The sequence below is a fragment of the Monodelphis domestica genome, chromosome 4, assembly GCF_027887165.1.
Source record: "Monodelphis domestica isolate mMonDom1 chromosome 4, mMonDom1.pri, whole genome shotgun sequence".
Classification (NCBI taxonomy): Eukaryota; Metazoa; Chordata; class Mammalia; order Didelphimorphia; family Didelphidae; genus Monodelphis; species Monodelphis domestica.
In genome coordinates this window covers 372,610,411-372,636,794 of record NC_077230.1, presented here as the reverse complement: position 1 = coordinate 372,636,794, position 26,384 = coordinate 372,610,411, and the positions used below count along the sequence as shown (strand labels likewise).

The following is a 26,384-nucleotide window of genomic DNA, read 5'->3' as shown; positions in this document are numbered from 1 at the left end:
GAACCACCCAGCTGCCCCCTCAACTGTGAAAACTTGGCTACTCTCCGTAATGCAATGATCCCAGATGATCCTAAAAGACTTATGATGGGGAATGCTATCCCCCTCCAGAGAAAGAACTGTTGGAGTCAGATCAAAGCAGATTATCTTTCACATTGGTGTATTTGTGACTTTATTTTGAGGTTTTGGTTTTCTATGAGTGTGCACTTACAACAATGATCAATATGAAAGTGTGTTTTGCATGATAGTAAAAATAAATTTTTTAAAAGTCTATAGCTTTCTCTAATTAAACATATTTTTCTTCAACCACTAGCTTTCAATTACAAAAACTCTCATGCAATTTCATTTTTTCTATTATTTTTCATTCCAAATATATGGTATATCAACTACTTGCTTCAATACTTCAAGAAATTTTTAAAAAATATTTCTTTTGAAATAGGATTTAGAGATAGAATAGACCTTAGAGATATAGTCCCATTCCTTTATTTCACAGAGGAAAAAACTAAGGCAGCACACTTGTCCTAGAGATTTATCCAGACTTACACACCTAGACAGAACCAGAGCCAGGCCTAAAACCCAAGGATCTTAACAACCAGACCAGTGACTACACTCAACTACTTGCCCGACAAGTCTCGATTTTCATTGGATGAATGAACATAAACAGGACAAGACTAAAAAGGTTGCCAGGTAAATCCAGGTTTGGGGGAGATGGGCGTTTTTTGTTGCTTCACAAATAATCTCATGAAGTTTAAATGGACTTGAAATAGCATTGTTAGCATGAGATTCAGAAATCAAATTCTCTTTTTGTTTATTTTTATCGTTCAAAGGATTATCAGCCATTTATACCAATATTGGGAAAGCTTTACCAGACCGATCAAGAATGAATATGTGGGCGAGAGATGAAACAAACACCTTAGTGAATTAAAGTTGACAACTTCATGTGAATCTGACACTCAGAATGCAAAATAAAAAATGAGACAGTTGCATGAAGAGTCGATCTTGTAAAGGCAGTTTCAGCTCTGGAAAAACAGATTCTCTAATGTGTTTCCTCCCCCCTTGGTCCTGTCTTCCCTCCTGACTTCCCAGTCTAAAAAGAGAAAAGGAAGAAAAAGCGAGGTACCCACTTTAATGGTCAAAGATGACAAAAACAGTTCATCTTTAACACTGATGAGGTAATCTAAGTCATTATGGGTGGGAGTTCAGAGCTGTGTAGGACTCTTCCTGCAATTGGCGGATGGATGGGCTGAATAGGCTTATCCCACATGGTAAATGAGTCTCTACATGAATAGGTCCAGTCTCCACAAGCCACACAAAGTCGGTCTCACTTCAGACTTGCCCTTTCTATGTAAAAGGGATCCTACTGCCCCTTGTCGGTCACTGGCTCACTGATATGTGTGGCAGGCTTGGTTGAGGAGTCAGTTGCCTGCCCAGTGACCTTGTCTAGCCTCACACTCTCAGCGTACTACTCCTTGGTCAAATGAAGTTTGCCAGGAAGCTACAGTTCTTGACTTTGCCTCTTGGCATTCTTGCTGAGCCCAAGTTTTAACTCAAGGATGGCTCTCTATTCAAGTACACATACCAGGCTGGTGTATCTGCCAGTTTTTCCTCAGCTATCCCCATCTGGGTCCCACAGTTCAGGGAATCCTATTGTTTAAAAGTCTTCTTTCCAGGGTAGTGTTTCTCATACTTCTGTGCTTGCCTTGTAACAGGACCAAGTATGCTTCTATGGGGATCATTGGCATAGAAGTCAGAGTCAGGAAGACCTAGGTCCATAGCTATGATCTTGGACAAGTCACAGTCTCTGAGCCTCAGTTTCTTCATCTGACAAACTTGGATGCTGGGGCCAGCCTGAAGTGGGAGTAGGGGCACAATCAGGAGACAGACATCTCACTAGAAGGATGGGGCCCTGAGTCCCTGAAGGGCTGGGGGGACATCAGAGGGCCAGGATGAAATAATATCCTGGAGGGGGTAAAGGTTTGACTTCAAAGGTATGCTCCCATTACCAATGCCTGAAATCTGCTTTTCATTTTGAGGAGTCTCAGGAGAAAGGTTAGAGTCAAGGAATTCCTCAGAGCTCTGTGACGCTGAACAAATAATTAAAGGAGCCACATTTTTCCCTTCGTCGTGGAGGCAAGGCTCAAAAAAAGGACGCAGTGGGCCAGAGAAGGCATGGGTGAATGTATAGATGTGGGATTTGTTGGTGGCATTGTAAAAGGAGACCAATCCAGCTTCATAGTCCAGGAAAATCCCCACCCTGCGAGGGCTTTCTTTGAGGTGGAAGCAAGTCTGCGGGGATGTGAGAGCTTCATACTCATTCATCCGACTCTGACGCAACAGCCAGTGCCCATTGGAAGGGGATGCTGTGATCTTTCCCTTCCTGGTCACTGCCTCACTGCAGACCCCAAGGATCCACTTGGTCTTGTCTGCTACGCACACTTCCCAGTAATGGCAGCCAGAGGTAAAGCTCGGAGACCCCAGGACGCTGACGACAAAATCAAATCTCTTGGGGCTGTCAGGAACATCCTGTCGTTTGTCCCCCAGCCTCACACTTCTCAGATCCTCAGAGAGCAAGAGTTTGGGATGAGCGGTGTCTGGATCCAAAGTCACATCCACTGTGGAGAGAGCAAGGCGAGGGTACAGACCGAGGCAAGGAGACTTTGGGGCAGCCTTACAAGATATGTCCAGGACTAAAACAAGTTGGCACTAGGCCCTCTCCTGTGACTGGTCCCAGCAAAGAAAGGCTATTTTTGACTCTGCCAAGATTCTTGCAAAGACACTGGGAAGGGAAGAAATATTCTGAGAGATTTCTTGTAAAACTGCCCTACTTGATGAGGAAATGCTACCTTTGTCTCTGGCATGCTGAAGGAAAAGGGCAAGAAAAGGGGGTTTTTAGAGGCTGGAGGGAAATGGACATTTTTAGAGACCAGCATCACTTACCGGGGTGTAGTTTGGCTCTCCTCCAGCCTGCAAAGGGGATACAAGGAAGACAGTGGTTAGCTTTTCAGGGAAGAACAATAGATAGGCAGAAAACTCCCAGAGGAGGCAAGGGAGAGACATTGGAAATGGCATCTCACCTGCATTCGCTGCACTTCTTTTCAGTTCTGTAACAGAGCAAATAGGGAGATGAGGAACTAATACCTGAAAACAGAGGTTCCATAGGGGGCATGTTGGAACTGAAAGTATTAAGGAAAAGGAGAACTTACTGAGCTCAGCCCGATGTTTCTCTAAAATAGAAAAAAGTTTGAGAAATCAGCTTCTGCTCCAGAGAATCCAGTCCAGCTAACTTTCACTCCTATTCCAAATTCCCCTAAGTAATATGCTGCCGGGTATCTAGCATTCTTTGCCATAAGGTGGGATTCGCTCTTGGGGCAGGACCATTTTAGGTCATATTTAAGGAGTATGGTTGCTAAGGGATCAATAGGGCCTTCTTCTGCAGTCGTTTCACCTAAGAAAGAGGTCTGTGCTATGGACCCAGGGTATAGATCCAATTTAGTTCATGATTAGGACTTTCTCATTTATGAAATTAAAAAATGGATTTTTCTAGATCTAGATCATGGACTATGCTCTTAACCATGGATGTGAACCATCAAGATGGATTTCAGGGGATCTGTGAATTTGGATAGCAAAATACTACATTTTAATTTCAGCACAATTGGTTTCCTTTGTAATCCCATACATTTTATTTTTTTTTTGCATTTAAAAACATGATTTTGAGAAAAAGTTCAGAGGCTTCCCCAGACTACCAAAGAGAGCTATGATAAAGAAGAGGTTGGGAACCCTTAGGTCTCTAGAGGAAGTCTAAAGTCTGTCTAGATCTGACAATCTAGGATTCTATAAATAGTTATAGAAGGAAAAAGGAATTTTGAAACCCAAGAAATCTTCATTCCCATAAATAGAATTTCACTCCTTCTGCCCCTAAGGAACTGAACCCTGGACATATGAACTTTCTAAGAAGCCTTATTGGTAAAAAAGAATAATAATAATATGTGCCACCATTTAGGAAAGGAGCAAAACTTACTGAGTCCTTTATGAAGTCTCCCTAGGGAAAAACAAACAAACAAGCCAACACTGGTGAGTAACATTGCTTTTCCTCTGATATAAATGTCAGGACTCCCAGAGACAGGAAGCCCATCCCAGAATGGGTCATTACATAACTAGCCCCATTCCCCCAAAAGAACCCTGGAGTGTTTAATTTGAATTTCCTACTGAAAGGGCAAGGGGGAGTTTCTTGTTGCTACTTTATTAAGTAGTGTCTCCCAAACATCAGAATTGTGGATTTATATTATTTTATACTCATTTTACTGATGATATTTTTAGGAGGTCTTTTTTTATTTCTCCTATACTTGATCTTAGCCAAAAGGTTAAAAAGAGATCTTATTTCTTTTAATCTTTAATTTTTTTCTGTTCTCTTTCATTTTGGTTGGCTCTGTGTGTGTGTTTTGGACAAAGATGTGAATATGCCCAGATGTGTATACAGCAGCATCACGATATAGAAAAATGTGACTTGGGTGATAGTATAGTTAGCTAAATTCAGAACTCATTGAATGACCAGACCCCAAAGTAGTGATTAATGGATTGTTGCCAGTTAGTAAGCACTCTCTGACAGAATATCACATGGCTTTATAACACGTTGACCTTGTTCTTGTTGACGTTTTTAGCAATGCCTTGAAGGAAAGTGCACATAGAAGGCAAGCTTATCCCATTTCTGATGAATAAATCTGGGGAGAGTCAATAAGTAATGCCCTATTACAGAATCAAAATTCTAAAAGATTCTCATAGGCTGAACAGAAGGACTGAATTTAATAGGACAATATTTAATTAGAATAAATATAAAGGACTTGGGGAAAAAAGACATATTTTATGAATGTTCTGTAGAATTATGTGTTGCAACCTGCTACTTCCTACCACGTGTTTCCCCATTGCCCTCTGAGTGATCCTCAATGTCAGTTCTTCAGAGGCTATGGTATTCATTGATTTGTCACATAAGGGAATTTTCACTCATTTAAGAAATAGTCAAGGGAGCAGCTGGGTAGCTCAGTGGATTGAGAGCCAGGTCTAGACTCTAGACAGGGGGTCCTAGGTTCAAATCTGGCCTCAGCCACTTCCCAGCTGTGTGATCCTGGGCAAGTCACTTAACCCCCATTGCCTAGCCCTTAACACTCTTCTGCCTTATACACAGTACTGCCAATACACAGTACTGGTTCCAAGACAGAAGGTAAGGGGAAAGAAAGAAAGAAAGAAAGAAAAGAAAGAAAGAAAAGAAAGAAAGAAAGAAAGAAAGAAAGAAAGAAAGAAAGAAAGAAAGAAAGAAAGAAAGAAAGAAAGAAAGAAAGAAAGAAAGAAAGAAAGAAAGAAAGAAAGAAAGAAAGAAAGAAAGAAAGAAAGAAAGAAAGAAAGAAAGAAAGAAAGAAAGAAAGAAAGAAAGAAAGAAAGAAAGAAAGAAAGAAAGAAAGAAAGAAAGAGGGAGGGAGGGAGGGAGGGAGGGAGGGAGGAAGGAAGGAAGGAAGGAAGGAAGGAAGGAAGGAAGGAAGGAAGGAAGGAAGGAAGGAAGGAAGGAAGGAAGGAAGGAAGGAAGGAAGGAAGGAAGGAAGGAAGGAAGGAAGGAAGGAAGGAAGGAAGGAAGGAAGGAAGAAAGAAAGAAAGAAAGAAAGAAAGAAAGAAAGAAAGAAAGAAAGAAAGAAAGAAAGAAAGAAAGAAAGAAAGAAAGAAAGAAAGAAAGAAAGAAAGAAAGAAAGAAAGAAAGAAAGAAAGAAAGAAAGAAAGAAAGAAAGTCAACACAACAAAGAGGTCAAAAGAGCCTAGAAACAATCTCAGCTGGCTTCCTCATCTATTTGCAGGCAAAGATGTGGAAGCCTAGAGCAACATCAGTTTAGCTCACTGTAAAAAAATCCAGAGGAAAATGGCAGAAGACTATGAGCACCATCACATCACCAAAGGCAACTGGTTGGCAGGCATGAAGTGCTGAGTGTGGAACTGAGGTTCAGGCACTTACTAGCTCCCTGACCCTGGGCAAATCCCTTAAACCTCTTTCTGTCAGTTTCCTCAACTAACAAAAAGGAATAATAGCAGCACCTACCCCCACAGGCTTGTTGTGAAGCTCAAATGAGACAATATTGTCAAAGCTTTTTAGCACAGTGCCTGGTACATAGTAGATGCTATATAAATGCACATCCCTCCCCTTCAAAAAGGTGAAAAGCAATGAAAGGGAAGCAAATCTGCATAATATTTGGCGTTCAGAATCAAAGTGGAAGAAGACAACAGACTAGCTTACTTTGGAAACTACCAAGGACTTCTAATGAGCTCATGTTGCTACCCAACATAAAAATCCATTTTTTTAATACCAATTTTCTCCCAGCACTGCAAATATGACTGCAAATCATGGAATGCCACATTTTACAAAGAATTTAAAGACACATGGTGGGTATCACTGTAGATTGAAGTGCATTACTACCAGAGACCAATACATGAAGTGATGTCAAGTTCATCCCTCAAAGAAGTGACCTAATAATGACACAAAGGAGAATGATAATAAATGGATCCCTCTAGTACTAAAGAAATAGTAAAGGACCCACATGAAGGCCCCTAGCAATGGCTTTAAGATTTTCAAAGTGCTTTCCAAATATTATCTTTTTGTATCTTTATAACAGGAGGTAGGTGCTATTATTATCTCCATTTGACAGATGAAGGAATTGAAACTAAGAATTTAATTTACTTGCCAGGGTCACCCAGTTAGTAAGTGTCTGAGACAGTATTTGAAATCAAATCTTCTTGACTCCAGGACATCTATTTTATCCACTACATCACCTAACTTCCTCTAAATCCTCTAAGGTAGAATTTATGGGAGATGTCAACAAGACTCACCCATGATAAGAAGGCTCATATGTGTGGCAATCAGCATTGAAGGTGAGAATCATCAAAGGGATCAGGAATTCATCAAAGTATTTCAATAAATTAATGGTGATGATGATAATAATAACTAAGATATCTATGTCTTTATATATGTAATGTAATATATTATTGCATATGTAATTATATGTAGTATGATAATAAATATGTAATTTATATGTAATAGGGCTTTTGATCATCAGTACAACCTATTGAGATGGATGCTATTATTATTATTATTTCCATTTTATAGATAAGGAAATTGAAGAAAAGAAATAAAATTACTTTCCCATGATAACATACATAGTAAGCATCTGAGGTAAGATTCATACCTGTCTTTCTGATTCAAAGCTCAGCCCTCAATTAAACCATGTTAAACAAATTAGAATTTTATAAATTGAGGAGAACAGATGACTATATTAGGTAAATAGTTCATAGATACTCTTTTTAGAAACAAATGGGAAAACTAGCATACATGCGAAGTCAGTAACCAAAAGCCAAGTTTCAATCATGGCCATCCTTCCATCTTCTCATGCTAATCTCATAATCTCACAATTTCTTTAACAGTAAAAATTGTATTCATCAAGTATCTATGGTCATTGCAATGAAATACATCTTCCTTACTTATAGGGAAAGAAAAATTACCCATCCCTCATTTGTCCCCGTATGTCACCAATAATTACCTTTTTCTTTCCCATGGTCTGAGAGAAGATTTTCTAGAAGGAAAGGAAAAGGGAATGAGATCTGATCTTGTCACTTTGATGGTTATATTTCTATGTAAACTACAAAGTTGATCTTATTATATGGAATAAATACATTTTGACCAAATTAGTTGTAAAGTGGGTTTGATTGAAGCAAATCTTTTTTTCTCTATTTCCTCTGTATTCTATGTTAGTTTGAATACAGGCCATTTTCTCTCCTCCATTTCTCCACTGGCATGTGTAAAATCTGAATAACTGAAGAGTTATTACATAGAAGAATTAGACTTGTATTTAGCAAAGGCCAGAACCAAGAACTATGGGTAGACTGCTAGATGTAAGGGAAAATGTACTGAGAGTCAGAGTTATTCAAATGGAATAGTCTGCCTTGAGAGCTAGAAAGTACACTCTTATCTGAGTCTTCAAACAAAGGCTAGATCATTATTTGTTGAGGGTGTTGCCTAGGAAAATCCTGTCCAGGTATGGACTGCCCCTGCAGTTCCTTCCAATTCTCAGATTCTGTAGTTCCGTGATTCTATACAGCTTCTCTTCACATTTTTAGTACCATAGGGTATGAAGGATATAAGAAGTCTTTACACATGTGAAACACTAACTCATTTTCATATGGGTCAATTCATAGTAGACTTTTGTTATTTCCTTTTAGAGAGATTTCATTTTAGGAGTATGTCATTTATTCAGACCAATATGGTCATCAGAGTTGTATTTACACAGGGAAAAATAATTCTTTAAAAGACTGAGTTGAAAACTTTCTATTCTATTCTGAGATTGTTGGAACTGGAAAGAATTTCAGGGATCATCAACTATGACCTTGTCATTTTACTGAAGAGGAAACAGGTCTTCCAAGGATACAAAGTGAGTTAATAGTCCATCCAGAACTAGAACCCAGAGCCTCTACTTTACTACATGGATCCCTTTGTGATGCAGAGGTTAAGAATACTGCTAATCCTATGGTTTGGTGTGACCATGATACATCAGCAATCCCATACCTGCTGGAAATTGTCGTTCTCTTCTTGTATTTCACTTTTTACTAGCATCTCTTTCTATATTCACCTAACTAGCATCATCACAATTGTCCAACTCCCAGATGTCTTCTTGCCTATTAACATTATTCTCTGCCCCTTCATCAGAACAGAGAAAAAAAAATTTTACATCATTTTTACATCCTCAATTCTACACTCACATCACTCAAAAAGATCCCAGAATCAGAAGATTTGGAATTAGAGCAAATCTTAGGGATCAGCTATTCCATCCCTACCTTTATGGGGAAGGAAATTGAGGTCCAAGGAGGTAAAGTAATTTGTACAAAACCACAAAAGAATTAAAGAGCAGAATCAGAATTTGAGCACAGGCTTCTGGCTCCAAACCTAATATGCTTTTTTCTTCTAGTCCTTTCCAACTCTCAATTCTAGGAAATAAATGCCATCACTTAATACCTAGAGATTTTTGAGATGTCAGGGTATATAAGATGAATTTACTTGCTGCTTTATCAGTCTTCTAAATTCAAAATTCCAATAACTAGTTCACTTAGAGCAAAAGATACCTTCAGGTTTCCCAAACTAAAAATAATGGCACATAATCTGACAAAGGATATTCCTTTCACAAAGCCTCATTAAAAGGTATGTTTGCTTTTCTATTTACTTCAATTTTCTTTTGATCTGCAATTTTATTTTCTTTATAAACCTTTAGAATTATATAAACGAATACTGTTAATTACAGTTGTTACTTCATCTTTTTTATTGGGTTCAGCTAGAAATGGTGCTGGAACAAGTCACTCTCCTATTTTTTATTCTTTTTTGTTTTTCTTAGTATTCTATGAACTATTACATATATAGATATAAAATAACTATTTCCTATAATTGGATGCAAGTATTAATATGTAAGCTAATCCTCAGTAGGTTCACTGAAAGCACCCTCTTTCCAAATTCAATATCCAAATGGACAATAGGTACCCTATCCTGTGTCCCTTCTAGTTATCCTATATCTCCTCGGCTAGTTCACCATATTTTGAAAGCTTTTTGTTTCCACAGAGATTGAAATTTATGAATACTTGGTATGGTGAAATCTATTTAAAATTGTGTTCTTTAGTTTTTATAGATTACTATTGTATATAGGTGATTGTGGGAAATATTTTGGTCTATATTTTTTGATTTAAGATATTTAAGAGTTTTGTTAAGATAACTTTCTAAAGCTCTAATTATGTTATTATACCAAGAATGCTACTCCATTTCCTTGGCTTAAGCATCAAAACTATATTTGTATCATAAAAAGTGATCAGAAAGGTATCTTCTATTCCTATTTGTGCAAATAGTTTGTATAATGTTGGAATTAATTGTTCTTTGAAAGTTTCATATAATTCACTTGCAAATCCATATGGTTCTGGATTATTTTTTATTCATTTAGGAGTTCATATATGTATTGTCCAATTTATTTAATATTGAATTACTTAAATAGTCCATTTCTACTTTTGTTAAACAGGGCACTTTAGGTTTTTTAAGTATTCATCTATTTCCTTTAAATTATCAGTTTTGTTAGCAAAATAATTTATGATAATTTCATTTATTTCCTCTTTTTGTGAATTCTACTTTTTCACATTTGATATGAATAATTTGGTTATATCCTCTTTTTAAAAAATCATACTACTTGCTTAACTACTTTATTCATTTTTTAAAAAACGAATTCTGAGATTTATTTATTGGTTCAATAGTTTGGGGCTTTTAATTTTATTAATCTCTTCTTAAATTGTGGAATTTCTAATTTGTGGCTAAGTTGGAGTTTTCCAATTTATCGTTTTTAGTTGCACTCCTAAAATTCACTGATTTACTCCTTTTCCATTTTAATTGATGAAAGCCTTTAGAGATATAAAATTTCCCCTCAGAACTGCTTTAGCTTTATTGCCCAAGTATTGGCATGTTACCTCATTATTGTAATTTTGTAAATAAGACTTTCTATTCTTTATTCTTTGAGCAAACTATTATTTAAAGTATGTTTAATTTCTAAATATCTTTTAATTCTTTTAAGGACCCTTCTTCAAATATAATTTTTATTATATTGTAATTAGTAGGTGTTATGTTTAGAATTTCTGCTTTTCTTCATTTTAATGAGATCTTTATTTTTCAATACATGATCAATTTTTGTAAAGGTGACATATAAAGCTGAAAATGATGTAAATTATTTACTATTCTCATGCAGTACTCATCACAGATTGATCATCTCTAATTTCCCAATTTCTTCGAAGTTCTATTTGAGTCCCTAACTTTTTCTTGATTATCTTTTAGTTAGATTTGTGTAGGTCTACAGGGGCAATTTGAGGTTTCCTACTATTATAATTTACTACCAGTTTCTCTCTCCAATTTGCTTAACTTTTTAAGTATTTAAGTGCTATGTCATCTGGCATGCATATATTAAATAGTGATATTGATTTATTAGGGTGCCTTTAAGCATAATTTAATTTCTTTGCTTATCTTTTTATTGTATTTATACTTACTGTAACTTTATCTAAAACTTTAATCATTATTCCTGATTTTTTTAGTCAGGTAAAACATAATGGATTTTGTCCTGGCACCTCATTTTCACTCCCAATGTAAATCCTTTTGTTTCAAGTGTGTTTCTTGTAAGCAATATATTATTGGATTATTTTCTAATCCATTCACCTATTCTCAGCCTTTTTATGGGTATCAAAAGTCCTACTCTAGTGCCTCATCATATCATGGAAATAACCCTGGGTTCCCAAGAGCTCTAAGAACAGAGCAGCACAAACACTGGCAGGTCCTACTAAGCTGAAAAAGTTCTGAGTGTGCTCTTAGTGATGGACTATAAATCCCTTCTTTGATGACCAGTCAGACTAAGTTCAGTAAGGCTCCTCACCAGGTTGGCTGAGTAGGGGGTGTTATTTTGATTGCCTGTTTGTTTTTGTTTTTGTTGTTTGCTGTAGCAAAAGATCATCTATTACATTATGTGATTTGGCTCAGAGAATGAAACACCTGCCCAAACAATAATCCAGTTCTTTGAAGTATCAGCAAAAAATATCTTCATCCGTATCATTATTTCTCGAAATAATGACCGTTCCCGGGATTCTGGGGTATATGGATATCATAGTTTTAAGAAACACAATCCAAGAACAAAGAGAGATTTGAGCACATATGTAGAGAAAGTCAGAGAACACTCCTAAAATACAGAAACAAGTGAGATTAATTTGTTAGGATTCTTTCTATTACAGCAGATCTGCTTCTTTTTCAAATTAATTAAGAATCACATTCATCCAGAGTCATTAATTACAAGCCCTAAACACAGAGGAATAAGAAATTCAGGAAGATTTAGAGTTTGTCTTTATTAGAAGCCAAACTAGAGTGATTAAAGATTGTACCCAGCAACTGGCCATCTTGGTTTTATTACCAATAGTAGGAGAAGCAGCAGTAACTGGTCACCCGTTACTGCTCCTGACTCATGATACTCACCTATTTCTACTACTTGTTGGTAAAGAAGCTTCTCTAGAGGAAGGAAAGAAGAGACAAATGAAATGGACACTTTATAGGATATTTCTTTGTTTAATTGATAGAACTGGGTTTCTAAGGTCAGTCAGAAGATTGAAAAATGAGAAGACTATTTCAGGGCTATTTTCATGTCACAGTCCTATTACTATAGTCCAAGGCCACAACTCCAGACTTATCAGTTCCCACTTTAGCCTTATATTTTCCCCACAAAGTCCCCATCCCTTTGCCAATCAATGTGCCTTGTTAGATTTGCTTCCTTTCTGTTGGTCTTTCCAGGAGGAATCTCATTGCACAGCCCACTCACAGCCCTCTCACACCCACTTTTTATCATCTTACCTCTAGCTCTGCGTTGCTTCCATATGATATAAATACCCAATGCAATGAGGAGTCCCAAGATGGGCAGAATCACAACCAGACCCACTGTAGAGGGGGCAACATGCAAATGGGAAAAGGCTGAAATGGAAAACCCCCAGTTTTATGAGGAGAGAGATGGGGAATAATCATGACAAGAATAATTCTAATGTTAATTCACAAGAATATCAGGTTTTAAGATTTACAAAGGCACTGATAAGCTGCTTAGGCACCATATATATCCATAGACATGACAGAGACTAGTTTTTTCTTGTTCTGTCTCAATTCCTTCTGGAGAGTAGGTGCAGCCTAATTGCTATCAGGATCTGTTTCTTCTCAGGGGCCAAAATATTAAATGGGCCAACATTTAGGGAAATCTCTTTCACTAAAGTAGAGGTTTTAAACTAGGGTCCCTGAATTTTTTTTATTTTGAAAAATAATATTTAAATATAATTGCTTTCCTTTGTAATCTTTTGTATTTTATTTGATGCATTAAAAACACTATTCTGAGGAATCCCTAGTCTACACCAGACTGTAACAGAAGCCTATGATGTATAAAAAGTTAAAAATCCTTCTCCTGAAGTATTTTAGAAACAGGATGTAATTTCATCTGTTTGAGATGGTTTAGGTAATCCTTCCTTGTCAGTAGGATGTATTAACTGACTCCTCAAAAGCCCTTTTAGTCCTACAAGTCTATAGACCTAATGACCTTCTGGAAAATGAGAGAGAGAGCTCCTTGGTCTCCAAAGAATCAAAAACTTCTCATAAGGATTATATGTTCCTTTTCCCCATAAAATCTCCAACTAGCTCTTTCTCTTCCAATGAGAATGGGACAGTGTGGGTCCCATCCTCTTTAGTCCTGATAACCATAAATGGAATTAAGCAGCATCTATCTGTGCTACTGGCCAAAAACTTAGGCAAAGAAAGAACAGAAGAGAGAGAAAAAGGAAAAGAGAAAAATTAGAGACTAAGAGAAAGGGAAACAGAGAAAACAGTGAAGATAAAGGAAACTTGGACAATGGCCATGGCAGTCAAATGCCTTTTAACTATTGTTTCCAGTGTTCCTCAGTGGCACTCAAGTATGAATTAGGTCCATATTACTTATCCCTGTACTAAAGTCTTGGATTTTCTTTGGAAATATGCCCCATTAAAGACCCCTTCTGATCCAATTTGATAAGAACATTTAACAATAATCATCACAGGTGATATTTCTATTGTGCTTTCAGGTTTGAAAAGTGCTTTACAAAAATTCTCACATTTGATCAAAGGTTTACCTGCTATAAATAGAGTTGTTTTCTTCTCTTGATCGAGAGCAGCATTCCAAATAGAGCAGGTCATGTTTCCTGGAGATACATTTCTCAGGCTAAGAGAAGTCTCCATTTGGAATAGCCCCTCTTTCTCCAGGTATTGGGTCTCTGATGGAAGTATCTCTCCATGAGTATCTCTCCATTGAATCTGAGGCTTTGGAAACCATCCCAGGGATCTGCATACCAGCTGAATCTGCCCATCTTCATAGCTTTTCATATGAATATAAGGATCCAAGCCCAAAGCTGGCAAAGAAAGATCTACCTGAACCAGCAATGCACCTCCTTCCATTTTCCTCTTTACCCAAAACACTCCCTCTACCACCACCACTGTAAGACATTCCTTTTACAGCCAAGATAAACTAAGTATAAGATTTGTATGACACCCCATTCCTTTTTTATAGCCTTCCCTGTAGTCTAAGGCAGCATCTGGACTCATAAGCCCCCACCCCTGTTGGGTACCATATCAGTTTCATCTTTGTTGCTACTGGGAATTCTGGGTCATTGAACCCAGAATTAAGACTGCTCAATTGAGGGAATGATGCAAGATGACCCCAAAATGGTTGTATTCTTATTATCCAGAGTTTTGAGAGGCAGGAATTTGGGGCCAAGCTGTATGGCAAACTGATATTTTGAAAAGATCCCTCTGCACTTATTATAGAACTTATCATTACTTATCATTCTATAAAAGTCCTATGATCATAATGGAGATAGAATAGTATACTGGATAGCAGAATTGGGTTCAAATCTCATTTCTGACTCTATGTGACCACTGAAGAATAATAAAACCATAGATTTAGAGCTGGAAGGAACCTCAGAGGATATCTAGTTCAATCCCCCTCATTTTACCAATGAGAAATCTGAAGACCAGAGTGGCACAATGACCTTCCCATGGTCACACAGTTACTATCTAAGCTAAGATTTGAACCAAGATCTTCCTAACTTCAAGTCCAGGGTACTATCCACTACACTAATCTACTTTTGCCTGGGAAAGTGACTTAAACTCTGAGTCTCCAGGAAGTCTTTAAGATGTCATAGCAACAGCAGAACACACTCTCCTTTCACTCACACCCCAATTCAGAAATCTCAGAAAGGATTGCTGCTTCCCCTGAGGTATTTGGTGGGGCTTCAACAAACTTTACCATAAACAAACAGGGGATCTCTGGAAAAGATTTCTGAAAATAAAAGGTAATCCAGTCCTAGTATGGGTCACCCTACACTCCCTCACACCCCATTCTAACCTGCAACCTCCAGTTTCACAGTGGCGTTTTTGCTCAGAATGCCAGCCTGGATCTGACAATAGTACTGCCCTTGGTCTTCAAGCTGGACGTTGTAAATCTCCAGAATGAAATTGTCTTCCTGGTTGTCTCTCACCAAGGCTGTTCTCCCTTTGTATTGGGGCATCTGCTCTCCATAGAAGTCTTGCCCATTCCGATACACGTGAACAGTCTGGGCAGATGAGGATTTCTGGGTCCGTAGCCATTTCACCTCTATAGACTCAGGGACCATCCAGAGGGATAGAGGACAGCGCAACTCAGCTTTTGTCCCTAGCAAGACCAAGTTCCTCTTGCCAATTTTTCCTGTGCCATGACCCAGAGAAACAGTGTATATAAGCATTAAAAAACAAAAACAAATGAGCAAAATACAAGAATGAATCGGCTTGGGGATGGGATAAAAAAGGAGGTAAACTGGGGAAGGGCATAGGGAAAGATTATGCCTAGGGAAAGGAAAGGAAAAGATAATCTCTAAATCATTAGATCCCTAACTGCCCTGGGTAGTAGAAAACAGGCAGACACTTACCTGATCCCTCTGTGGGCAACTGGAGAGACAGAAAAATGATGAGGTAGCTATAGAGAAGAAAACTGGAGCAACTTGCCATCTCCACCAGAGCTAAGGCAGAAACAAATAATAAGTACAGGGTTAATGAGTGTGATATACACAAGAATATGGAAGGTCATAGAAACAGATGAAGAGAGGAAGTCAGTAAAGTGGCTCAGGTGTCATAAAGAAGAGCACGGAGGAATGCAAACTAAAACTACATACTGACCATAAAAAAAAATGGTGATAGTACTGGCTCTCCTTCCAGCCTGAGCCAGTCTTTGAAAATATACACATTTATGCAGAATGAAAAGAAAGAATCAAATAATATACAAATTGACTACTATAATGTAAAAAAAAATAGTAGCAACAAAAGACATTTTAAGAAGAGTTCAGAAGGGGAAACAGAAGCAAAAATGATACTTTTGCTACTTTTAAGGGGAAAGACCATACAGAACTCCAACAAAAGACTCACAGAAATCTCAATTCACCAATTGCTAGAGAGAAAGTAGATATGCCAAAGGTTCATTGGATCACATATGGTAGTTATAACCAAGGTAATTCAGTTGTGTGCCACAGTCCTTCACTCTGTCAAATATATCATGGGGAAAGGTTAGTTCTCTTATGTTTCTGTAGCCCGAAGAATAACTTGAATATTTTATGGTGTGAGCAAGTGATACCAATTTATTTGTCACTTTAATACAGATCAAAAGTGAGGAGGTCAATGCATACACTGAGCTCCACTCAGCTTTAGTGCAAAGGACCTATATGATGTTAAATATCACTTTCAAGTACAAGAGCAGGCAGCTCTTCCCTATCTATCAGACTCCTTTGCCTCAATTAGCAACTAGACAATTCTAGTTCTTCATAGTATAAACTTAAGATCCAATTCCTTTGTAAAAGTTGCTCTATTTCTATTCTTCCACTAAAACCCATCAGGGCCAACGGTCCAAATCACAGAATCTTAAGTGTTAGAGAGGAATCTTTTGTTAAAAAAAAAGAGGGGGCACGTGGGTAGCTCAGTGGATTGAGAGCCAGGCCTAGACTCTAGACAGGAGGTCCTAGGTTCAAATCTGACCTCAGACACTTCCCAGCTGTGTGATCCTGGGCAAGTCACTTAATCCCCATTGCCTAGCTCTTACCACTCTTCTGCCTTGGAACCAATACACAGTACTGATTCCAAGACAGAAGGTAGGGGTTTAAAAAAAAAAGAAAAAGAAATGTGATTAGTTTGTATGACCTATCCTTTATTATATTGTTCTGTCTCTATATGATCACTGTTTCCATTTCTAAAATTTCACTAAGCATCCCTTCAACATAATGTTTTAGAATCTTGCAGTAATCTGCTTGCATACAGTTTGTGGATCCCATTATCTTCCCTTTGACAGAACAACATTTGTACCTCTCTTCAGTCTCATGGTACATCTCCTATTTTCCATGATCTTTAAGACAACACCAACAATGGATCAGTAATCACATCCCTCAGGCCTTTCAGGACCAATGAATGTAGAGCATCTGGGTTACATGATTTGAACTTAAAAAGCATTTAGATGCACTCTTGTTGCTTACTTGTTTCAGTTATTTCCAATTTGGCATTTTCTTGCCAAAGATACTAGAGTAGTTTTCCATTTCTTTCTGTAGCTCAATTTATAGACTAAGGCAAACAGGGTTAAGTGACTTGCCCAGGTTCACACAACTAAGTGTCTGAGGTCAGGTTTGCACTCAGGAAGTCTTCCTGTTTCTAAATCCAATGTTCTATCCACTATGCCACTTCCTACTTATCTTGGCATCAATTCTTTACTAGTTATTTTTGTTTTGTGTTGTCCTTTAGAGTCCAAAAGACAGTCTCCTTGTTAGAGAAAACAGGAGCAAAATGAGAATTGTTAGCTCTGCCTTCTCTCAACTTGTTTTCATTCCCTATCACTTCTTTGATCCTCCTTTTTTCTTCAATAGGATATTGCCAATGTCTTTAGAATTAGACAGAATGAGTCACACATCCCAGAAATGGAAAAGGCCTTTAAGATATCTAACCACACCAAGAAAAATATATGGCATAACAAAATTGGAAAGAGCCTTATTTCCTATAGCCTTCCCCTGATCAACAACACCCCCAACCATGGTCATCTGGCCTCTGCTTGAAGCTCCCTAGTGAGGAGTCTGTGTGTCTCTGGGTAAGAAATGGAGCCTCTTTGTGACTTGTCCCTATCTGTAAGAGGGGCTTAGACTCAAAGGCTTCTAGGATCTCTTTCATTTCTATTATCCTATGACTTCCCAAGGCAGCTTTGGGAAATCTCTAATCATTAAGAGTGTGGTGTGGTTAATCAAATCATAGAATATGAATTAACAGGCTTGTTCCATTAGCTGCCATAGGCACCCCAGTTTCCCCTATGTGAACCCCCACCATCTGGCCATCTTCTTGTCCTCTCTTCCTCCATCCCAACCAGAGTGCCCTTGTCTCCCTGCTATGGAGGATAAAAAACATGGAGTCAGTGCTGGAGATGAATTCAGAAGAGTTAAGCAGACTGGCAGGTGGCATCATATGTGGAACTACACAGTGCCAGAATCCTGGGAATCCTCGCTTTGGGTCACTGCTTCTCTGACACCAACAAGATCCTTACCCGAGGGGTGGATAAAAAATGTTATTCCCCCTTTGACCCAGCCATAGCACTGCTGGGTCTGTACCCCAAAGAGATAATGGACACAAAGACTTGTACAAAAATATTCATAGCTGCGCTCTTTGTGGTGGCCCAAAACTGGAAAATGAGGGGATGCCCATCAATTGGGGAATGGCTGAACAAACTGTGGTATATGTTGGTGATGGAGTACTATTGTGCTAAAAGGAATAATAAAGTGGAGAAGTTCCATGGAGACTGGAACAACCTCCAGGAAGTGATGCAGAGCGAGAGAAGCAGAACCAGGAGAACATTGTACACAGAGACAAACACACTGTGGTATCATCGAACGTAATGGACTTCTCCATTGGTGGTGGTGTAATGTCCCTGAACAACTTGCAGGGACCCAGGAGAAAAAAACACCATTCATAAGCAAAGGATAAACTATGGGAGTGGAAACACCGAGAAAAAGCAACTGCCTGAATACAGAGGTTGAGGGGACATGACAGAGGAGAGACTCTAAATGAACACTCTAATGCAAATACTATCAACAAAGCAATGGGTTCAAATCAAGAAAACATCTAATGCCCAGTGGACTTACGCGTCGGCTATGGGGGGGGGGGGGGGGGAGGAAAAGAAAATGATCTATGTCTTTAACGAATAATGCTTGGAAATGATCAAATAAAATATATTTTAAAAAAAATGTTATTCCCTTTGACATGAGTTCAGGACAGACAATTCTCAAAGGATGTACCAAGAAGGTCACCAGCGTGGTATTCTATCCATTCCAGGATCTAGGTAGGGTTTTCTGCTTTCCCAGATGCCATCATCCACATTTGGACAGTCTCCAACACCTTAACGTGAAAGTTCAATGACTGGCCTCAATCTTCAAGGCACAATTACCTCTAGAGCTCTTAAAATGGTCAGTAGTGTGCCTTCCCTGACATCCAGATAGGGGAAGCGCTCATCAAGGTCACTGATGAGATTTTAGGATAGATTCTCACTTGTGTTCAGTTCCATTGTAATGGACTCCTTTTGAGGACAGGGACCATGAATTCTCATCAAGATCTGGGACCTGAAGGAATGCACCAACATGGCCAATTTCCTTGGCCCCTCTGGCTCTATCACCAGCATTGCATTCTCAGAAAATGCTTAATGTTTGACCACTGGGACTGATTCATCAAACTCTGGAGTCTAGTCTAATAGTGCAATCTGGAAGCCAAATAAGCTGACGAAATCTTAAGAAAAAGAAGTATAGTATCCAGGACAAGGTCAGCGACAGTGGAGATGTATTTGATCCTCAGTAGGCCAGCATTTTCTGTTCTACATGTTACATTGTAGAAAAGACCTTGACAAATTATTGAGCATTCAGAGCAACTGAGATGGGAAAGAGTTTCAAGATTATACCATGTAAAGATCATTGAAAGATTTCTTTGTTATGTTGGATGGTTATCTTAGTGGCTATTGGAGGAGGATACAAGGGAAATTTAGGCAATGTGAAAATAAAAGATTTCAATAAAATTCATCTAAATTATTCAAAAAAAGAAATGATGGGACATTCAAATGCAATTGACTTTGCTACTAATAGCAATGCAATGATCCAGGACAATCCCAAGGGACTTATAAGAATGCTATCCACATGGAGAGAAAAAACTGTGGGAGTGGAGTAGAAATCCAGAAGAAAACATATGATTTATCACTTGTTTATATGGGCATTTGGGGTTTTGGTTTTTACAAGATTAGTCTAGTACAAAAATGAATAATATGGAAATGGGTTTTGAGTGATAATATATGTATAACCCATTAGAATTGCTTGTCAACTCTGGAAATGGAGAGGGAAGAGGGGAAGGAGACAACATGAATCATGTAACCATAGAAAATTTTTTAAAAGAAAATTAGAAGAAAAAAAAAGAACTGAGCCATGAAAAGATAAGAGTCCAGTGAACTATGATAAATATTTTCCAATGCCTGGAAGGCTGACCGTCTATGGAAAAAGAATTGAACTCCTCTAAGGCTAGAACTACAATGGCATATGAATTACCTCAAACAATCAATAATTTTGATATATGTAGTTTCATTTTATGACAGTAATGGTATTCACTAACATAAGCTGATTCAGAATATCTGACTTTGCTTAGATGAAACCAGAGTGAGCTAGTTCTCCAATTTTAGTTAGCTTTTTGTCAGCTGAGTAATGGATTTTATGTCATACACAGGTATTTCGCTCTTTTATTGTTTTCGATTCTGTGGTTTTTAAGAATGGATATTACTCTACTGAAACAATTAAAAGTTGTATCTCTTGAAGATCACATTTCAATGACTGTTAGAACTATTGCAGAGCTTCTTGATGTTGAAGGAAGTCAACCAAGTATCATGTAATGAACGAAATCAGAACACAAAAGCACAAAGTGGTTGAAAATGAAAACACAATGCCAAGAACTGATCAACCATTTTTACAAAAGAATCAAATATTCCTGAGTAAACTTTTTGAGGAACCTGGAAATTGAAGGGCTTATTACTGATTATAGTACAATGTAGCCCTCTCAAAGCTGGAAGAACACCAAAAAGCCTAGTTTTTTGTTTGTTTCTTTTCTTTCTTTTTTTTTAAAAGAAGCTATTAACCTTTACTACTATGGGAGAAAAAAACACTAGTTATAAGCAAGCTAATACAAAGACTATAGTATTAAAGATTGGGAAAAGATCATTTTTATGGTTAAAACTCACTTTTTCATTCAAGGCCATACTATACAGAAGTCTATATGACTTTCTGTTTCTATAAGTTCATATGAGCCTATATGATCTGAGCATCTTCACCAGACTGTAAAACATCCACCAAAAAATGTTGGAAGGAATTTTTCATTTTTAATGGGTCTAGAATTCTTTTTCCTATCATTGAGTGATGAACTCAAATAAATATATGATATACTAGGAAGCAGGATTATTTCCTCACTACAAAGATTCCCAAATGAAGATGAAATATTTCCAGCACCATGCCAAACACCGTGTAAAGTTAAGAAATTTATCTGAGAGATGGAATTAAAATATCCCTCAATAGCCAGAAAATTAACTGATTTAAATCTCATAGAAAACCAATGGGCTATAATTAAGACTAGAGTTGGGAAAAATAGTCTATTTGTCAAAAGTACACATAATAGCCAATGGGACAAAAGTGTAGCTTCATGATGAAGAATTAAAGAATATAGATCAAGGGGCAGCTAGGTGCTCAGTGGAAAGAGAACTAGGCCTAGAGACAGGAGGTCCTGGGTCCAAATCTGGCCTCGGATTCTTCTCAGCTATGTGACCCTGGGCAAAGCACAACCATCATTACCTAGCCTTCACCACTCTTCTGCCTTAGAACCAATATACAATATTACTTCTAAGACAGAAGGTAAGAGGTTATAAAAAATAAAAAAGAGCATAGGTCCAAATCTTAACTCAGTGCCAAATCATGTAAAATAAGTGACTGAACAAAGGGCATATTACATGGTTAAAATTTTTAATTATAAACATAATTATAAAAAGTTTATTGTATAAATCAATATATTTAATTTTACTTTGGCTCAATTACTTCACACACTTGACCCGGAACAATAAGTGGAAGTTATGGAAAGGAAGATCTTTGTTCTGGGTAGTTAAAAACTTCTCCAAAATTAAAGTGATTCAAAAGTGTAATGGGAGGTCTCTGAAAGTATTGAGTTATCTCTTATCTCAAGACATCTTTAAGCAGAGATTCAATGATTACTTACCAATTTTTCTTTAGAAGGGAATTTCCAAAATGTATAGGTTGGATTAGATTACTTTTTAACTTCAAGATTATATTCTGTTCTAATTCAAACGTTAGAAGTTATTACTTAAGTAGCACTGTTAAAGAATAGACAACACAGGATATGTTTCATGAAAAAATGACCTTAAATTTCTCAGGAGACACTACATTTTAAAAATATAGCTTCCAATTTTTTGTTAACAAATAACATTTTGGAAAAACTAGATTTTAAAATAATATTGTGGGTAGTCTTGAGCAACTTATTTAGTTGTGGTTATGTTTATTAGTGTTCATGATTGCCAGTAAGAAAGACATTCAGGGGGAAGAGGGATGAGAAAACTAAAAGGGGATGTCAGGAAAAAAAGAGGAAAGAAAAAGGAAACAGTAGAGCGGGGAGTTAATGCCCTTCATGAATGTTTATTTCATTCCTCTCAGTGGCTTTCTCAAACTTCTTTTCTCCTCGAGTCTTCATTACCTTTTCCACTACACCATTCTCTCAGGAGATTTTAAATCCTCTTATTCTATCATTCTGTAACTCAAAATCCATAGACATTTTCATCCATACTCTTCTCTGAAGAAAAGATGATTCCAAAACCAAGCCTTCTAATCATACCCCCAGTTCTGTCCCCTCCCATCTTTTCTTAGAGCTTTTCCTATCAATCATTCTTTTTTCTCTCTCCACTGTATCTTCCTTGGTCAATTTGTCAGTCTGTCTTTTCCTCCCCCTTCTGCCTCCCCTCTCATCTTCAATCTCTCCTTGTCTGCAGAATCTATTACCACTGGCTATAAACTGTGTTCAGATCTACCCTATACTTTAAAGAAAAATTTTTCTTTCAATTTATTTATTATCTGTTCCAAGTTCTCTTTCTTTCCTTCTCCTTCCACTCCCTTTCCCTTGCCCATTAAAAAGGTAAGAAAAACAAAGAGTATTACAAAGATGTATAGTCATACAAAACAAAGTCCCTCATTAGCTATAAAAAGGAAGAGAGGGAGGGAGGGAGGGAGGGAGGAAGGAAGGAAGGAAGGAAGGAAGGAAGGAAGGAAGGAAGGAAGGAAGGAAGGAAGGAAGGAAGGAAGGAAGGAAGGAAGGAAGGAAGGAAGGAAGGAAGGAAGGAAGGAAGGAAGGAAGGAAGGAAGGAAAAGAGAAGGTAGATGGAGGGAGAAAGGGGAAAGAGGGAGGGAAAGGGGAGGTAAGAGGTATGGTAAAGAAGAAGGGAGGAAAGAAGGAAAAGAAAACATGCATTAATCTACACTGAGTCTATTACATCTCTCTCTGGAAATTAACCCATACTTCAAACTCTGACGGTGATGTCCTTGACATTATCTCAAGCTCTTGTTTTATATCCTTTTACTGCCAGACTCCTAGAAAGAATTCTCCACACTCACTGGCTCTACTTCCTTACCACTATCCATTCACTTTTCCAACCCTAGGCAGTCTGGATTTCAAAACCACCAGCCAACTGAGAAAATTCTCCTTCCAAAGTCACCAAAGATCTTTATATTCTTCTTAGGTAAAATTTTAAAATAGATTTGTATTGACATCTTGTGTTTTTACATCATCTACATTTCTCCTTGTAGTCTTCCCCCCCCCTTTCCAGAGAGCCATCCTGTACGACAAAGAATTTTTTTAATAAATGATAAAAAAAATTCAGTAATACCAATCATCAAATAGAACGAAATCTGACATATGCAATTTTCCACACTCATGATCCTGATATCTGCAAAGGAGTGGGGGAAGATATTTTCTCATATCTCCTTTGGTGAAAAGTTTGTTCTTTATCATTTCACAACATTGATTTTCAATTGTTTTGTGGTAGTTCTTTCTATTTACATTGTGGTAGTCATTGTTTTTCTGGTTCTGTTTACCTCACTTTTCTTCTCTCTAGTCATCATGTTTCTCATTTCTTATAGAACAGTAATAATTTTACATTATATTATTCATTCTTTGGACAAAGGGCATTTTACTTTTTTTTTTCAATTCTTTACCACCACAAAACTGCTCATATAAATATTTTGGTTTATATGGAAACTTTCTTTTTGTCAATGACCTCCTTGAAGCCTAGCAATGGAATCTCTGGGTCAAAGGTATGAACATTTTAGTCATTTTATTTTGATCAAAGTAAAACTTTTTGATTGGCTTTAAAGAATTTCATCATTCCTCCTAAGATTCTATGATTCTAATATAAAAAAATGACATTCTGTTCTAATACAGCAAATATATCATATTAATGTGAATGTTTTTTCACTAATATATGTATCAGATTGGAATTTTCATTTATGTAAAGGTAGTGCCTAAATAAGTTAAAGAAACTAAAAGCTTTTTCCTCTCCCCTTCACTTGTTGTCTCCTATTTCCAGATCCTTCAGTCTATTAGCTACTGGTTTCCTCTTGGTTTTGGGATTACCCTTCTGCCCCAAAAGACACTGGGCAGTCATCTCCAAGATTCCTAGGTGGTCTCTCAAGTAACTTGTTTTTGAAAAATCCCAAGCCAGAAGAAAAATTACAATATTCCTTCCAGGTGGTAAGGGATTGAGTGGGGGAGATATATTCATAAATGAAGGTGACATAAAAATAAAAGGTTTTTTAAAAATTCCCTCTATAAACAGACATTGAAACTGAGTACCAATCAACAGTCACCCTGCCAAGCAAATTCAGACCATAACTGCATTAAGAGCCACTGGACACCTCATACTCTACACTCTCAGTTGATCCCTTCTGTGCTACATTGGTACAACTACCATTCATATACCTCACATTTCCAAGAACCATCCTGATTACAAGAAAAGAATGTTTACTTTTAATGAGACTTGGTAAAAGGGACATACTGTCAGGCCATGTCAGATGGCCTGATCACATGCAAAAGGTAGAAGCATCTCCTCTACCCCTTGAAACTAGAGAGAAGAGTGATGATTTCTTTCTCAGGCCCAAGGATTATGGGAATTAAGTATCCCAGGTTGGAACCAAATTGGAGAATGAAGAGAAAAAGTCATGTCAGTCCCAACGGAGAAGGGAAAAGAGGAGCACTCACCTTACTTTGAATCCAGATTTTTCCACAGTAGTAGAGCAGGGTTCCCCTATGCTCAGAATTTTTTTTCTTGGTCCATCCAACCGTAAATATATATATCAGGGAAACAGACTGTGTATCCAAGAAATGTGCTGTTTTTATCCCAGGGCATAAACCCCTAAGCTGGGAGGACTGTCTAAGAGGAAGATTCTCCATCTATAGCTGTTCCTATAAAATAAACAAACCGCACCCTGTCTGTCTGTTGCTGATAAAGCAATTGGGCAAAGTAAAGAAGAAACTCCCCTACATTACAGAGGAACCACAGAATAACTCCAAGGGAGGGAACTTCACTCTTTGACTCAAATATTCAAATTTTCAAATGTTAATTATACATTCATTCTTCATTATATCTTTGACCATATCATGCCCTTCTGCAGCATTTGAAACAGTTCATTACTTTTCAAGACAATTTAAGACAAATAATTGCTTCCATAGTACCTACCAATGACCAGTTTTATTAACTAAAGGATCATCATCTCCAAAACCTGTTTATTTGTCTCTGTACTTGAGAAGCACTTTCCCACTCTCCTAAACCATATATATAGATGCTATTCATTATGCCTGTGATGGCCTCCCCTCTCTACTCTACCTTTCCTTTCCTCTTTCCACATTTATTAAAGTCTCACTGAATGCTTCAGCTCCATTTTGGTCCCTTTGAGAGAACAGAAGCATATCATATGGATGGACCAGCCATACACACATAGGACAAGACACTCCATCTTTTAACTCCAGGAATTTTCACAGAATGTCCCCTTTGTTTGGAATTCTTTCCCTCCTCATCAGTGCCTCCTGGCATTCTTGGCATTCTTCAAGTCCCACCTAAAATCCTACCTTCTACAAAAAGCCTTTCCCAGGTCATCTATATATCTTGCTTGTACATGGTTGTTTGCACGCTGTCTCTCTCTCATTAGACTGTATCCCCAAAACTTAGCACAGTGCCTGGAACATAATAGATGCCTAATAAATGCTTGTTGATGTGACATAAAATAAATAGAAGACAGTTACAAGCAACACATAAAAAAGGAAAACCGTGAAGGTGTTGCTCAGATCTATCTTCCATGGATTCCATCAGCATGGAGAAGCGTAGGCTGGAAAGATCAGCCATTTCAGCCAAAATTTCATGGAGTATTGTATATTGATGGGTTCATAGAGTCATAGGATTTAGAAATGAAAGCTTGTTGAATTCAAACTCCTTAATTTACAGATGAAGACTCTGAGGAATCAAAACACTTGTCTAAAGTCACAGAAGTAATCCCACTATGAAGGGATTGAAATCCAGATCATCTGACTCCATATCTCCACTATATTCTATCAACACTCCTTCTGCTCTTCAGCCAATCAGTTAGCATTTATAAAGTGCCTACTGTGTGCCAGACTCTAT

At 37.6% G+C, this 26,384-nt stretch overlaps 1 protein-coding gene across 2 annotated transcripts; it reads right to left on the bottom strand.

Annotated features, from left to right (window-relative positions):
- Nucleotides 1–464: 464 nt before the first annotated feature.
- On the bottom strand, nucleotides 465–25,767 carry ERMAP (erythroblast membrane associated protein (Scianna blood group)). 2 transcript variants are annotated; one of them, XM_007492955.3, is made up of 12 exons: nucleotides 24,968–25,767; nucleotides 15,547–15,636; nucleotides 14,988–15,326; nucleotides 13,717–13,992; nucleotides 12,428–12,544; nucleotides 12,056–12,088; nucleotides 7,566–7,598; nucleotides 4,016–4,036; nucleotides 3,201–3,221; nucleotides 3,072–3,098; nucleotides 2,935–2,961; nucleotides 465–2,609 (listed from the first exon to the last, which is right to left on the bottom strand). In XM_007492955.3, exons 2-12 carry the CDS (start codon nucleotides 15,623–15,625, stop codon nucleotides 1,888–1,890), a joined length of 1,695 nt encoding a protein of 564 aa, XP_007493017.2. In that variant the 5' UTR covers nucleotides 15,626–15,636; nucleotides 24,968–25,767; the 3' UTR covers nucleotides 465–1,887. The 2 variants fall into 2 exon arrangements, with proteins under 2 accessions (XP_007493017.2, XP_007493020.2); XM_007492958.3 differs by lacking the exon at nucleotides 24,968–25,767 and adding an exon at nucleotides 15,794–15,852.
- Nucleotides 25,768–26,384: the final 617 nt, after the last annotated feature.

Bases quoted from the DNA above. Each gene is read 5' to 3' on its own strand.
- ERMAP (XM_007492955.3), bottom strand. From the start codon at position 15,625: ATGGCAAGTTGCTCCAGTTTTCTTCTCTATAGCTACCTCATCATTTTT. The intron at 3,099-3,200 runs GTAAGTTCTCCT...GCTCTGTTACAG, and splicing joins GAAACATCGGGCTGAGCTCA to AACTGAAAAGAAGTGCAGCG. The intron at 2,962-3,071 runs GTGAGATGCCAT...TCCCCTTTGCAG, and splicing joins AAGAAGTGCAGCGAATGCAG to GCTGGAGGAGAGCCAAACTA.